Here is a 16,264-nt window from a genome sequence, read left to right as displayed (position 1 = left end):
ATGGCAGGCTCCGGCATGGAGGTGGCAGCTTTGCGTGCAGGAAGCGTTCATCCAACCTGCCAATTTTTAATTTGGCCACGGCACGAGTAAGCACCTCCACTAGCTCCTCATATTGGGGCGATTGAGGGGGCAAAACCTCTTCGACGTCCTCCACGTCAACCTCCTCGGAGGAAGACAGGAGGAGCATCGAGCCGTCACCCTGGGAGGAAGTAGCCGCAGAACGGGTTTCCGAACACAGTGATTGGGCACTGGATCTGGTGGGTGAGGAAGGAAATAGGGACTCACCCGTCTCCATTCCCTCCGCCAGATCCAACTGCGAACCCCACGAACGCAGCCACCGCTTCGACTCGGACGGAAGCGGGGCCAGAACCACAAGGAACGCTGGCGAAGGCTCCCTCCTCAAAGAGAGCCCTCCGGGAGCGAAGCGTACGCAGTGGGAGGCGCTCGCAATGCGGGCAGCCGGCCCCCTCAAGAGCCGACTCTTTGTGCCTCGCTCCCAAGCAAACCACGCACAGGCTGTGTGTATCCCCACTCGTGATGTAACGTGGGCAGGGAGGAACACACAACCTATAACATGGCTTGCACTCGCCCTTTGCATGCTTTGTCTTAGCGTGAGCTTTAGAAATAGCTGCTTATAGACTTTTCTCTCACAATAGACAGACAACAATAAATATGACTGACACACATAGAGCGCTTCGCTGAATGACAGAAAGCTGACGCTGGCTCCGCCGCACGTGCTTTTATAGCTTCTGTTATAGCTTTTATAGCTTGTGATTCAGAGCGTGGTCACAGAAGGCGTTCCCCTAGCATTTTCCGACGCAGCTCGAGTTCCTGAAGAGGAACCGGATGTGTGTCAGTATTAGGGCCGTGCATTTGGTCTTAAAGCGACAGCAGCCAATAAATACCTGTTTCTGTCTGCTAATCAAGTAACACCACAGCTCTAACAAAGATTAATCTGTATTTAACTTGTGCAGTGAGCACTATTGTGTTAAACTTAATTATTATTATTTCTGCACCTAAATTCTGATATTTGTAACTGTGATTTGTTGTTTTCATCTATGCTTGTAATTTGTGTAATTGTTAGTTTTATTGCTTTAGTAAAGCTAGTAGTTTTTGCTATGGTATAGAAGTACTTAAAGTAAGGTTGTTGTTTTTTTGCTGATCCGAAAAATGATCCGATCCGTGAATTTTTGATCCGTTGCACCACTATGAACCACTGATGTCACATGGACTACTTTGTTGGTCATCTTGGTACTTTTCTGGACCTTGAACGTGGTAGTTACCTTGCTGTCTATGGGAGGGTCAGAGACCCCTCAGATTTCATCAAAAACATCTTAAATTGTGTTCCGAAGATGAACGAAGGTCTTACAGGTTTCGAACAACACGAGGGTGAGTAATTAATGACAGAATTAAAATTTTTGGGTGAACTAACCCTTTAAGCAAGGATGCATTAAATTGATCAAAAAGGAACAGGAAGTACTTTTACATTATTACAAAGAAAATTATATTTCAAATAAATGCTTTTGAATTTTATAATAATCATAGAACCCTAGAAAAAAATAGGTTCCACAAAAATATCATGCAGCTCAGCTGTTTCTTGAGAACCAAATCAGTATATTTCAACATATATCAGCAGCAATGATTGCTGAAGGATCATGTGACACTGAAGACAAAACAGTTATTTTAAATTGTATTAAAGGTGACCTATTATGCCCTTTTTTATAAGCTGTAAAATAAGTCTCGGTGTCCCCAGAGTGTGTGTGTGTGTGTGGGAAGTTTTAGCTCAAAATACCTTACAGATAATTTTTTATAGCTTGTTAAAATTGGCACTTTTAGAGTATGAGCCAAAACCTGCCATTTTCGTCTTTCCCTTTAAATGCAAATGAGCTGGTGCTCCCGGAGAAGACGGTGGAGCTTCAAGAGCTCAAACTCCAGCAATACCTTTGCAAATAAACACTCCACTATTAGTGATGGGAAGTCCGGCTCTTTTCCGCAAACCGGTTCTTTCGGACAGTTCGTTTCAATTAATGATTTTTTATAGCCTTACAAAGTGCCAAGAATCTCTTTCAGAAAGGCAATTTGGAAAACTAACGCATGATACTTACATTTTCTGGAGGTGTAGCTGGATCACGAACAGTTGGCACTGCTCCATCCTTCAGGAGCAACTTTTGTGCAAAACCTGCTTTATACTGACCCTCATTCACAAAGCAGTCCTGTGTAAAATGATTCGCGCAGACATAAACGAATTTCGGTAGAGTTGAGGGAGCATTTTCTTAGAAAACAAAATTAATCCACCTTGTCTTCAGCGGCTCAGATTTCGGGAATAAGGAGAGAGCTATGTGGATTCATACATCCACCTACAGAACACCTAAAACGCTTGAGAGACATTCTCGTCAGTGCAGCAATGGCTGACTGTGTACAACTCGCTGTGTGTGAACTTGCTCAGGGTGGTGCTATGTTAAAACGGCAGTGTCTGTCAACATTCGTGGGCTGGGCCTGTGGCTAATGTGACGTCACATTAGCACCAAGTCGGAAAACAGGTAGTTGGGAGACTCTGCTTATGATTTATGGGGATTAAAAAAATAAGGAGTGGGTGGATTTTTATCATTATAGGGTGGTTGTGTACACACACTGCCAACACACATTTATGTCCAAACACCATGCAAAAGTGAAATTTGCATAATAGGTCCCCTTTAATAAAAAATAAATAATATTTCACAATATTTTGCTGTACTGCATTTTTGATCAAATAAATGTAGCCTAAGTGATTAGTGAAAACATAAAAAAATCTTTCTGAACTCAAACTTTTGAAGGCTAGTGTATATATTTAAACTTTTTTCAGCACGTTATATACAGCGCACCCACTTATAGTTATATTAGTTTTTATACATTTGTGGAATAACATGCTTTTTTAATTAAAATAAAGGATTTTTTTTATGTGACCGAACAAAAAATAATCAGATGAGTAATTAATTATTATAATAATCACGAGTTGTAGCCCTATATTGAAGTTTAGGAAGCCAAAGGTCACTCAACATGCTGTGAATAAATGTAGAAGTATTGATCAGTTCTACTCTGCCAATATTTAAAAAGTAAACTACAGTATTTATTTAGTTTCCGTTTTCTGGGTCGCAGATAGGGTACAAATATTTGTAGGTTAGAATTATGCAAATAAGAAACTGAACTAGTGATCATCTGTAACCCGTAGTTACATTAATGCCACACAATAGTGTTACAAAAAATTTAAAACTGCTGCTACAGAAATCGCCAGAATTTAACACTTTGTTTCTTTGAACCCTACCCCCCAGGCCCCTTAGAAAATAAAGGTGCACTTTTTTTACTTGACGTGGAGAAGCACCAGCAACGCCACTGGAAGGAGGCCATGAAACGTTAGGGAGAAAAGAGTGGAACGAGCTTGGGAATTGACACGAAGATGAATCAAACTCGTGTTGCCCGCATGAGCACCACGGCTCAACCGCTAGACTACGGCCCTAACAGAATTTCCTCTACACTTTACTGATCAAAGCATTCACTGTGCACCAAACCTAGACAGTCAAAGAACTGGTGATATGGAGTCCTCAGCAAGAAATCAGCATTTTGCCTGAACACAGGAGCCATATGTGGTGAGTAACAGGTGGTCTATCTGCAAATTCAGAGAACCTCCATCTCTAATTAATATTCAATCCACGTACTGGCTGCATTCCAGTATCCATAAATTGGTCGGGCAGATAGTGTAGTAAGAAGCCTGCACACATAGACGCTACAGGAGGCAGGTTATCCATCTCGAGACAGTATACCCCATACAGAGAGAAAGCATGCCTGGGAATACCAAAAAGGAGGGACAACATTAACATCTTTACTTTCCAGTGTGGCTCTTTTCTCACTTTGCATTCTGTTTTATATTCCTGAATGGTGTAAAAAGCTCGTGATGCAGAGGAACGGGATTTATGGCGACGGTGCAGAGTTGAGTCACTGCCTAAAGTCATGCAGGTTACAAGCTTTCCCAAATCTCCTCTGACAGCTTGAACGCTGCATTGATTCCGAAAAGACGCGCACCTGCCTGTGTGTGTGTGTGTGTGTGTGGGAGAAGGGATTGTTTAGGTAGTATAATTTCCAGTGTGCAGCAAGAGCTTTTGCATCCTTGTTGAAAGTGAGCCTGTGCGTTTCTTGGTCTGCAGAGACTGTGGAAAGAACATCGATGAAGTTGCTTCCTCGTGAGCGCGCCGCAGCCCCGGTCCTGCTGCAGGCCGGCATGCCACGCAGGGGAAATGTGGACCTGTCGTAGATAGAAGATCAAAGCCGTTCACACACATACACACACACTCGCAGCCTGAGAATATAACCCTTAGCACTGCGCCTACAGGGGCCGTGCTGACAGCTGATTGGCTGAGCATCAAAATATGCAGTGAAGAGACAGAAAGCAAGCGAGAGAGAGAGGGAGGGAAAGGAAAAGATTGAGAAAAAGAAAACGACGTGGTCACAGAAAAAGCGATATGCATGAAAAAAAATGTATAAGATACCGTGAGAAATATTAAGAGCAGAAGAATGGAAATGAGACAGTGAAAAGAGCTGTTTCCATTCCATAGCAACTGTCTCGAACAGGCGTCACTCCAGGGTGTGAGCGCCACAGCGGGGTCTTGCTCTCAAAACAACAACCCTCCTGTCTGTCATTCGCACTCACAGGCATTTGCAACTCGTTTTTGGTTGGCTTCAGGCCTCTGTCTTGGATACCTCTTTGTATGTGCGTGTGACCCATTAGCCGATTCCCCTGGCGCTGTGTTAAAAGGGTTCAGAGTGTTTCAGTAGTCCTGGAGGCTGGCCAATACGGGTGGGAATTTAGTCATCAAACAGGGCAACAAGTGACTTCTCTGTTACATCACGCACTGTACTGGAATTACACGGTCAAACTCTTTACAAAGAGCAGGGGGTTTCAACCTCCTGCACTCAGCCCCTCAAGGACCCCCAGTAAAAAAAAAAAAGCCTTTATATCTTCAGCAAGCCCTTCACTTTCATTAAGAACATTAGCATTACTACATTACAAAATGCTTTAATTAAAAAAATGAAATAAGAAATAGAAATGTCATGAAGTTCTATATAATTCACACACTACTACTCAAAAGTTTTTTTTTTGAAGAAATTAACACTTCCATTCAGCAAGGATGCATTAAGTTGATCAAAAGTGACGATTTAATACGATTGTAAAGATTTGAAACAAAAAAAATTTGTTTCAAATAAATGCTGTTCTTTTGACCTTTCTATTCATCCTGAAAACAATGTGTCATGTATTAAGCAGCACAACTGTTTTCAACACTAATAATAAATAAGGAAGGAAGGAAGGAAGGAAGGATCATGTAACACTGAAGACTGGTTGCTAAAAAAAAAACTTCGCTTCGCTATCACAGGCATAAATCACATTTTAAAATAGAAAAGTTATTTTAAATTGTAATATTTCACAAATTTACAGTATTTACTGTATTTTTGATCAAATAAATAGACGTCTTTCAAAAGCATAAAAAATCGTACAGATCTTTGAACAGTAGTGTATTTTTTAGAGTTTTCAAATTTAAAATGGTAACTTACTGTATTAGTTAAACATTTTTAATGTAATAATTTTAACATGCTTGTATTGTTATATTATTACTGTTTTTTTTTTTTAACTAATCACAATTATTTAACCATATTGAGATCTATAATTTTTAACAGTTAGAAATTAAAAACAAACCTGCATATATGTCTGTGGTAAACAAATATTTCTTCTTGTAACTTTCTAAGGAAGAATATTTCCTGCCTATTGTGACCTTTACCTTGCTCACAGATGTTTTTATGGCAGTATGGTGTCTAAAGATGCTCTGGAACAATATTTATGCTTCTTGAAAATCTAATTGTACTGGGAGAGAAAAAGATACACACATTTATTTTTAATTACTTTCATTTTTAAACATAATTAAAATAAATGTAATTATTGATTATAAATATTTTTCCAGATATTTTAATATTTTTTATCTATTTTACCTATTTTTATCTTATTTTAATCTTTGATAATATCACACTTACTATTTTCCTCCAAATGGGTCTTTATGCATGAAAATACAGTATAGCTGCTTTTACATTTTAGGAAAGGGGTCCCTCTCAAGGGAATCAACATTTTTGAAGGTCCTTGGCATGAAAAGGTTTGCAAACCCCTGCCTTAGTGTTGAAACTCCTGGATAAGACACTCTGGCAACCACATAGTGTCACACATCCACTTCCTTCAATAGAACATGGACATATGTTATAAGCTCACATTGATTCCTAACTACAACTTCTTCAAAAACACTGCACCATGACCTTAACCATCCCATAATCACAGTGTTTGATCATCATGACAACTGATACTAAAGGGAATAGCAGCCTTGCCTTTAATCTGCAGTCCTCTCTCCACCTAATGCCTGTATTTACATATGCAAGTGAAGTCTTCTCAGTGATATTGCTGACAGTGCATCCAGGGCACTTGCTCATCAGCGCAGTGAATAAGGAGAGGCGCTGTTGGGAATACAACAAGCTCGGCCGGTATAAAGTAGGTGAAAGACACAAAAAGCTTCCCTCACCTCTCCCACCATCCCGTTCCAAACTCCATCAATCTTTTTCCCATGTTTCCCATTGGTGACCAAGTAGAGGTCATAGGTGAAGCCAACAATTTTGGCCAATCGCTTAAGGATGTCGATGCAGAATCCCTTGCAGCACTGTTTCATGGGTGCCACCCCTTCCTGAAGTGCACTGTAATCAGAGAGAATGTGCTTAGTTATGTGTATTGCATGTGTCAATAAAATCAATCATATAATAACAATCAAAAATCAATAATATAATATAATATAATAATTAAAACAGAACATTTTTATTTAAATTTGTAATAATATTTTACTATATTTATTTTAAAATATGAGTGTTGTGCGCACACACACACACACACACACACACACACACATACACAGTATACCCCTGAAGAGAGAAAACAAGAGAAATAGTGTTACCAAAAGGACTGAGAGTTACAGAGGGAATGTGAAATAAAAAAGACAGAAGAATGGGAAGGGCAAGGTTTTCAGAAGTATACTGTCTTGGTACCTTTTCTGTGATATAACTAAAAATTATATAATTAGATGAAACGCGGGCATCCATATGTCTGGTGTGGGAGCAGTGAAGCAGCATCCGCAGAGACACGTGTACATGGCAAGAGCTCAAGCAGATTGACAAGCAACATGATGACCAAGTATGAACAGAGATCGCCACAAGGCAAAGTCAAAATGAGAGGGGAAGCGAAAGAAAGAGAGAGGAAACGAGTGATCGATTGCAAAGCGAAGGCAGGTGAGTATAGCCCCTGGAACTTCATAGTGATGGAAAAAAGTGAGATACAAAGAGATAAAGACTAAATTGAAAGAATGTGACAAATGACCGGAGAAAGATGACCAAAGCTTCCGAATGGAACTCTTTGGAGCAAGAAAAAACAGGCCATGCTTACAACCACAAATTACGATTTCTACTGTAATTACTTCATTGGCATGCCATATATTGCTTTTCAATTAACAAATACAATTTAAATGCACACCTAAATACTGAAGTGCAAGTTATGAAGACTTTTATTCTTTATTATTAAACAATGTTTTGCCATCAGCATTCTTAAGTGATAATAGCTTTTAATAAAGGTTGATGGTCAAAATGTTGGTTTAATAATTATAGCATTTAAGTTGTTAGTAAATAAAATAAAATAATATAAAATAAGCTACCAGTAATACAAATAAAATAAATAATAAAAATAATGCAATACACTCTGTAGAATACAATATCAAAATAAATTGATAAGTCATAATATCTTTTAATATCTTAAAAGGGTTGATGGTCAAAATGTTGGTTAAATAATTATAGTAATTAGGTTGTGATAAAATCAAATAAAATAAAATAAATGTGCTACCAGTAATAAAAATAAAATAAATAATAAAAATAATGCTAGCAATACACTCTGTAGAATACAATATCAAATTAAATTTGAAATGATTACAATTCGGCACCAAATGTAAAACATTTATGACATTAAAACTACTCTTTTGTTCAAACAATTAACAAGCTAAAGAAGTGAATATAAATATTATAGTATTGGCATCTGAGGGTGTGCATTACTAATATAAATTTGGCTGTAATAGATGCATAACTGCATTTCTCCTCTAACACCTGCATTTGATCTCTGACAGAAGTAGTGTTGTCCAAAAGTACCGACCGCGATACCATTCGGTACTGAAATTTTAAAAATGGATCCGTCACCGTCAGTGGATCCCTAATATATCTGCACATAGACGGATCCGCTGATAGACGCGGCTTTCAAACGCGGCTTTCAAACGCTCTCGTGTGTTTCTGTGTGAGCACTCGGTGAAGAGCATTGAAGCCAATCACAGACGTATCTGTTGAGCGTGTGAACACAATGATCAATCAGTGCTATTTAAGAATCTGCTCAAATCTTAGCGGGAAATGGACATTTTTAAAATTTCAGTACCGAATGTTATCGCGGTCGATACTTTTGACAAGACTAGACAGAAGATTTGGCAAAATGTGGAATGACACTGCAAAGCCTGTCTCACTGAAAGGTCATAGACCAGTGAAGGGAAGAAAATCTAGTTCTTAACCTGTCCACTGAAACATACAACTTTCTAATTTAACTTTGGTTTCTTGGGACCCACTGGAACAATTTTACAACAATGTTCCTTTTCCCCCATAAAGAAAAGCCATGATAAATGGCCGACGAGGCGGTCAGATCAGTACTAACCTGGCATTGAGAGGACGTCTGCATGGCACAGAGTCTCTAATGCAGGTTCCAGAGGCAGGGTCTGCAAGCTCCACGATAACGAAGGGCCGCTCCTCCAGGGTCACCACCCTCAGGTGCTGAGCATCATCGGGCGGTTGCAGGAAGGGACCATATCGAGACCAAGCAGGGTACCTCAGACGTAACACCCCATTCTCCCACCATCCTACCTAAGACCACACATACAGTACATGGTCGAGGGTCAGAGGTCATTCGTGTCTTTGCAGTAGCAGAAATGTGGCCAATAAATGGAGATATCAATTTAATAGGCGGTGCTTATAATGACCGTGACAAAAGCTGTATAAACATGACTACTTCTCATTATGAATCCAATTCATAAATCAATAATACATGGAAGTCAAAGGTCTTTTCAGCGGTTTTAGCTATTTAAAACGGTCTATTCTAATAGAGTCATTGAGGCTGGATTACAGACAGGAATGGCTTTCTTTTCTCAGGTTAAGCCTGTAAAGTGAGGAAGGATAGTGAAAAATGAAAGACGATCTCCTCTATGTTCCTCTGTGAGCTTATAGCTGAGGACTCTCTAGAAACAGTCCTGTGCCCTTTTTATTCACTGGGGAATGAGTGGATTTTTCTTTTCAGAAAAAAAAAGACAGATTTTTAGCTAAGTGACGGGCCACAGAGGAAAAGGTTACGAGCCTGAGAAAAAAGAGAGAAGGGGTAAAATGTGTCAAGATAGACTATGACAGTATAACTGAGCTCATAATCCATATACAGAAGACAAAGACATGCAGAACTGCATGAATCAGAGTACTTAACAGAAAATAAACCAAAACAAAAAGCATACTTTTATTTACATGTATTATTTCCAATTAAGTATTATTTCCATTTATTATTATTAATAATAATAAAACTATTACTATGATTAATGACATGTAGATTATACTTTGTATAAAAGCTTAATAATCATAATATTAATATAAACAAGTTCTGATACAAAGTATAATCTACATGTATTAATATTAGTGCTGTCAAAATTAGCACGTTAACGCAGGCGATTAATTCTTCCAGTTTAAAAGGCGTTAAAAATATTTAATGCCGTTAACGTAAGGGCGTAGCTAGGGTTGGCCACCCCACTCACAACTGCTGCTTATGTCTCTTTTATTCTTGACAAGAATTGCACTTATTTAACGTCTTTACGACTACATCAACAGGAGACTTCACCTCAGCTCCAGGCATCCAATGAGCTTCAGTATAGAACAACAGTGAACTGCGTTCAGATGAGATTTTGTCAGGCCATATGTCAGTAAAACAAATTTTTCTGTCCTGTCAGCTGTTGTAGTGGGTGCTCTTCAATTGCATGCACAAAAACGGAGCGTGCTGTAGCCTGTATCATTTAATACTAAAGCGCGAATAAAACTACAAGCATGCATGTCAGATCCCGTCACGTTCAGCAGTGGCAGCTCTTAAAGTCATAGCAGCCAAATAACCTAATAACCCAGCTGCTATGATGTCTGTTAGTCAAAGAACAAAAGAAAAAAAGAGGAAACCAATAACTTTTGTAGCTTTAAGGATTGTTGTTTATACATTAATTTGAAGATTGAATGTGAAATTATTGCAATATAAAAGTATATTTAAAAAATATAATGTTACGTCGGATTAATGGCGATTCATTTCAGAAAAAAATGTGTGATAAATTGGTAATTTTTTTAATTGATTGACAGCACTAATTAATAGTAATTAATACTATTTAATATTTTTATTTTAATAGTGCTACTATTAGTAGTAGAAATGAAGAAGAAGGAAAAGGAGAAGGAGAAAGAGGAGAAGAATTACAATAATACATTTTCTTATTCCTCTTAAAGGGGTGGTTGATTACAATTTCACTTTTTTAACGTTAGTTAGTGTGTAATGTTGCTGTCTGAGCATAAACAATATCTGCAAAGTTACAAAGCTGAAAGTTCAATGCAAACGGAGATATCGTCTTTTAAAATTCTGAAGTAACAAACCCAGATAAACCCCGCCCTCGGGAAAAGGCAGCAAAGGGGGTGAAAGGCAGCTGCGCTGCTTTAGAGAAGAGGAAGAGAAAACTAGGGGTGTACGTAAAAATCTATTCATATATGAATCGAGATTCTGCCTTCTAACGATTCTAATGGATTCACAAGTTTCAAAATCAATGTTCTAAAGCAGCTGTTCTTAATACTGTTCCTTGCGTCCCCCAGCTCTGCATCTCTCTCTCTCTCTCTATCATTCAGCTCAGCTCCAACAATGAACTGTTCCAATAATACACTTATTTTCACATAGCTATGAGAAGCGTTAAACATGGACGCGCGTGCAGTTGCCGTACTGTATTAAAGCTCTAATCAGGATAAAACCGTATATTAAAAGCTAACATAAGCAGTAGCATTTCTAAATATCTAAATAGCATATCTAAAAGCATGAGACAACAACAAACAAAAAACATAGGCCTACCATTAAAAGTCTTGCTTGCACAGGTTCTGCACAATCCTCTTCAATAATATCCTCTGCTTCTCAATCAGGCTCAAACTGATAAGCAATATTAATGACGCCATTGTTTACAATACAACTGGAGCACATGCCTGAGGTGAGTGGCGGGACGCTTAGACGCGCACTAGATGCGGTTCAGCCAATCACAACACACTGGGCCCATTTATGAGGGTGGGGCTTCATAAAAGCAGGAAATGATCAGCTCGTTTCTCAGAGAAGGGACAGAGTGGTGTGGAATAATGGTAAATTATGTGAAAAATAATTAGTTTTTTTTTAAACGAAGCATTAACACATGTTAGACTGCACCCCATAAACACAATCAAGCCTAGAAAAAAAACGGTGAACCACCCCTTTAAACACAAAATGCAGTTCAGAGTGCTTCATGGGTCAGAGAAAAGTTGATGTAAAACTAATTTGTGATTTTATCCAAAGCAAAACACAAACGAGAAATGCTATAACACAAGCAATTCATCATAAGGAGACCGCAATAAAAGAAGAGATGTGATACAAAGCATCAGTTCAGTTTCATATTTCACCCAAAAATTAAAAATTCTGTCAATATTTACTTACCCTCATGTCATTCCATTCCTGTATGCTGTTATTATTTCCATAAACCACAAAAGAAGAATTATCTGAGTCTTCAGAGAGATCTTTTCATATGACAGATCACAGTGACCAGGGTTTGTCAAGCTCCGAAATGGCTAAAAAGCAATACAAAAGCACCATAAAAGTAGACTAAAATTTAAGTCTAATTGTCTCATAAACAAACATAATGAGGTCATAACATCAGATATCTAAGCCAAAACATCAAACCAGCGGAAAGGTCATATATGCATCTACTTAAAAAAATTTATTTAGAGTGCTTTTATTTCATTTCGAAACACTGACAGTCAGTGAACTGTCATTGCATGGACAAATATGAAGATTCATTCATCAAAAAATAACAGTTTTGGAACGACATGAGGGTGAGTAAACAAATGACAGAATTTTTCAATTTTCAGAACTATTCCTATAGGACACAACAACCTCTCAGCAGTTTGTAAGAAGCACACACTTCACATATTACTGTCTTATCCCAGTCCCAACACTCAAAGTTTGCTAGCAGCACTGAGCTGTAGGACTCTCCCCTACACACCAGCAGAGAGTGGCAGCTATCAGCACCAAAGCAGCCCTCGAGAGCCATTCAGATACAGCAAAAGATGTTCAGCTCTTAAAAAAAATGTTACAAGTCTCAGCGGTACAGGGAATATATACCTCTCATCCGCTGTGTATGTGCACGCATATGACTCAGTCAGCGGCTGGCAGCTAAAAGACTTTGCATATTAGCACAGGATCAGGGCAGATGCATCTAATTGAAAGGAATCGAGCAGGAAATGGCAACAGTCAGCATGTGGATTCCTGCAAACACTGGTCTCATTGGGCTAGTTATCCCACTTTTAACTGTTCAGTAACTGAGGCTGTGGCATTACAAAGGCTCGGAAATCAAACGCATCCGGGGCGGATCACTGGAAATTACAAAAAGCCGATTCTGTGACATCGGCTCACCTGGTCCCTGTCTCGTTCTCTGTTCTCTGTTCATCAATCTGTCTGCTTGGGTCAGTTTGACTGTTCATTTGTCAGCTTTCTTTCTCTCTCCCACCTTAAATGTCTATTCACACCAAGGGTGATAACTGTAATGATAATTCTAAAAGAATAGGGACGTTCACATCACAACTATAAGAATAACAACAGAGAAAAAATAATGTTGGAAACACTTTTAGAACAATTTTTCCAGCCAATGAATAATAAACATATTGACAATCAGGCATATTGGCCAATCAAAATCTATTCTGCTTTAAAAAGAGCATTAAGCATTTAAAGCACCACAAGACAAAACTGCACCACATGCTTATTATAAACAGAATAAACAGAACGTTAAGGGATATTTGGAATAAAAGTGAAAATTATCATAATTTACTTACCCTCCACTTGTTCCAAATGTGTACGAGTTTCTTTCTTCTGTTGGACATGAAAGAAGATATTTTGAAGAATGTTGGTAAACAAACAATTGACATTTTTACATGCTATTGAGGTCAATGGTTACCATCAACTGTCGGGTTACCAACATTCTTCAAAATACCTTCTTTTGGGCTTAACAGAAGAAAGAAACTCATACAGGTTTGGAACAACTTGAGGGTGAGTACGTGACGACACAATTTTCATTCCTTTACAGCATATGTATGTAGTTTTGCATATTTTTGCAACTTTGGAGCCCCCTATACTCTCAAAGAAAAAAGGTACAAAATGGGGTGGTACCTTTTCAAAAGGTACAATTTTGTACCTTATTCACCCCTAAAGGATGCATATTACTACCTTAAAGTATTATTAACTAAAGTGTATATATTAGTATTTAAAAGGTACATACAGTAAAATAATATTTTTGCAGAATTTCATACTGCTCAACAAACTTGCATAATTCCAGAACAAAGTCAGGCAGTGTACCATCAGAATGATTTTGAAACTGATATTACAAGGTTAAAGAAAAAAAAAACCTTCCATACAGTTTCCTTAAAGGGGTAGTTCACCTAAAAATTAAAGTTCTGTCATTAATTACTCATTCTCATGTCGTTCTGTAAGATTTACAGAACCTCAGACACGTTTATCTTCTGAGACGGACAATACACACAGTGCATTAACATACAGACATCTGTCTCCACATCCCACTGAGAGAAAATGCGGGAAAACACCTCTCTCACATATACATCAGCTCCTTTTCATCCCCTTCCTTCCCCTTACCCATCCTCCCTCCACTTGGTTCACTCAGAATGGTCAATAGTATAATGTTCTACATGAATGCAAGTAATATTTACAGTCATGTCTGGTATCATTTGAATAGTCTCAGGGCGAGTGGTACGAAAGTAGACTAAAAGATAATACAGATCTTAAGAGTTTTTTTATTTTGATCTTAAGAGATTTTTTGATTACAGTAGAGGGTGTGTCATTCCAGGGATAATTAAAAATACTTTTAGAATGAGCAAGCATAGGAGCGGCCATCTAAAATATTAGCCAATTACCTCTGTCTAATAACCAAGACTGACGAGAATGTGACCGTAAAATACGCTATTGGCTGAACATGAGCAAACAAATGAACGAGTACAATAATATTAAAGAATAAATAGATAAATATATTAAGAATAATCAGATGTTTAGATAAATTACCCTATAAATGATCAATAATAATTGCCATTCTAACTCAAATGCAGGAGTCAGATTAGATAATAAAATGGAGATTTGAATTTAATCTAAATTTAATAACTTTGCACGCTGAAATGACCGAACACGCAGGAAACCTTCATCCAACATTGGATACCTCCATTGGGCTAATCGTGTGGACCTAACAGTTCCAAACCTGTAAGACTTTAATTTATCTTCTGAATATTTTGGAAGAAATCCGAGAGATTTCTGACCCTGCATACACAGCAACACAACTGACACATTTAAGGCCCAGAAAGGTAGTAAGGACATCGGCCACCCCCCCCCCCCCCATCCCCCACCCCCCACAAAATAATGACTTTATTCAATAATTTATTCTCTTCCATGTCATTCTATGCGTGTTCACAACTGTACCACGGCGCATGTGTGTGCATTCCTCTGCTTGTAAATAATGTGCAGCGCATCCGGGTTCTACGTCAGAATGCCGGCTTCTGCATCAGCAGCATCACATATGCATCATGGTGCCCTCATGAATGCGCCGCGGAGACTGACACAGAAGAGAAATAAAGTTATTTTTGTTTTCTTTGTGGACAAAAAGTATTTTCGTAGCTTCATAAAATTACAGATGAACCACTGATGTCACATGGCCTATTTTAAAGATGTGCTTACTACCTTTCTGGACCTTGAACATGTCGGTTCCATTACTGTCTATGCAGGGTCAGAAAGCTCTTGGATTTCATCAAAAATATATTAATATGTGTTCCAAAGATGAATGAAGGTCTTACAGGTTTGTAACAACATGAGGGTGAGTAATTAATGACAGCCTTTCTTTTTTGGGTGAACAATTTTTTTAAAGGGGTCCTATTATGCTTTTTCACTTTTTTAATTTTAGTCAGTGTGTAGTGTGTATGTTTGGGCATAAAAAAGATCTAGAAATTTACAAATCTCAAAGTCCACTCCAAAGGAAGATATTTAGTTTACCGTTTCAAGAACTACAACGAATGGCTAGTTTGGACTACAGCATTGGTTTCCGGGCTTTGTGATATCACAAAGCGGCTCATTAGAATATCATTAAAAATAATTCCCGCCTACAGAAATTCGAATGGTTGGGGGGTGGGGAGGGCGAGGTTGTGGTTAGAACGCTTGGTTGAGTGAGTGCATCAGACGAGACGATGAAGAAGAAGTGCTGCTACAGAGTTAGTGTATCAGAGAAAACGAAGAAGAAGAGCTGCTGTGCTGTAGCTTCAAATTTTCTGCATGTCTAGAACAATTCTTACAAGTACAACACGACGTAGCTGGGCACCGCAGACAGACACCGAACGGCGCCGCCGGTGTGCCTACACTCATAGAAAATAATGTATTCGAATTTTAAAGACATGGCGACCGCCTGAAATGCTGTTTTTTTCACCTCCATGTCCAAACGTCTTTGTTTGGGCTTCCGAAAGCGGATGATGTCAGGAAACAGTGGTTGCAATTTATTTTTTAACTCTGTTCCTGAGCATTATAACCCCAATTTGCTATTGTGAGCTGCGCATTTTACTGAGGACAGCTTCCACAACATGAGGGAGTACAGTGCCGTAGTCGCCAAAAGCTTTTGTTTGAAAGACGGAGCAAGGGGCGTGGCAGTACTGAAACACCGTCTAAGCTGTTCGCCAATCACAACGCACTGGGACAGCTAACCAATCACAACACATTTTGTTTTTCGGAAGGCGGACCTTCATCAAAGCCGGAACTAATCGAGCCGTTTGTGCCAGGCTGGGGAGAAAGGTATTTTAATAA

General features: G+C 38.6%; 1 protein-coding gene across 1 annotated transcript in view; it reads right to left on the bottom strand.

Annotated features, from left to right (window-relative positions):
* The window catches only part of LOC107549469 (glutamate receptor ionotropic, NMDA 2D-like), a 107,243-nt gene that overhangs the window by 38,093 nt on the left and 52,886 nt on the right, over positions 1-16,264 (bottom strand). Inside the window, exons 7-8 of the mRNA XM_016230559.1 lie at positions 8,792-8,997; positions 6,588-6,756 (exon numbers count right to left, since the gene is read on the bottom strand). Coding sequence (XP_016086045.1) covers positions 6,588-6,756; positions 8,792-8,997 — 375 coding nt within the window. The remainder of the gene's footprint in view (positions 1-6,587; positions 6,757-8,791; positions 8,998-16,264) is intronic.

The sequence above is a fragment of the Sinocyclocheilus grahami genome, unplaced genomic scaffold, assembly GCF_001515645.1.
Source record: "Sinocyclocheilus grahami isolate Dianchi unplaced genomic scaffold, SAMN03320097.WGS_v1.1 scaffold373.1, whole genome shotgun sequence".
Taxonomy (NCBI): Eukaryota; Metazoa; Chordata; class Actinopteri; order Cypriniformes; family Cyprinidae; genus Sinocyclocheilus; species Sinocyclocheilus grahami.
This window is presented reverse-complemented; position numbering and strand designations above follow the sequence as displayed.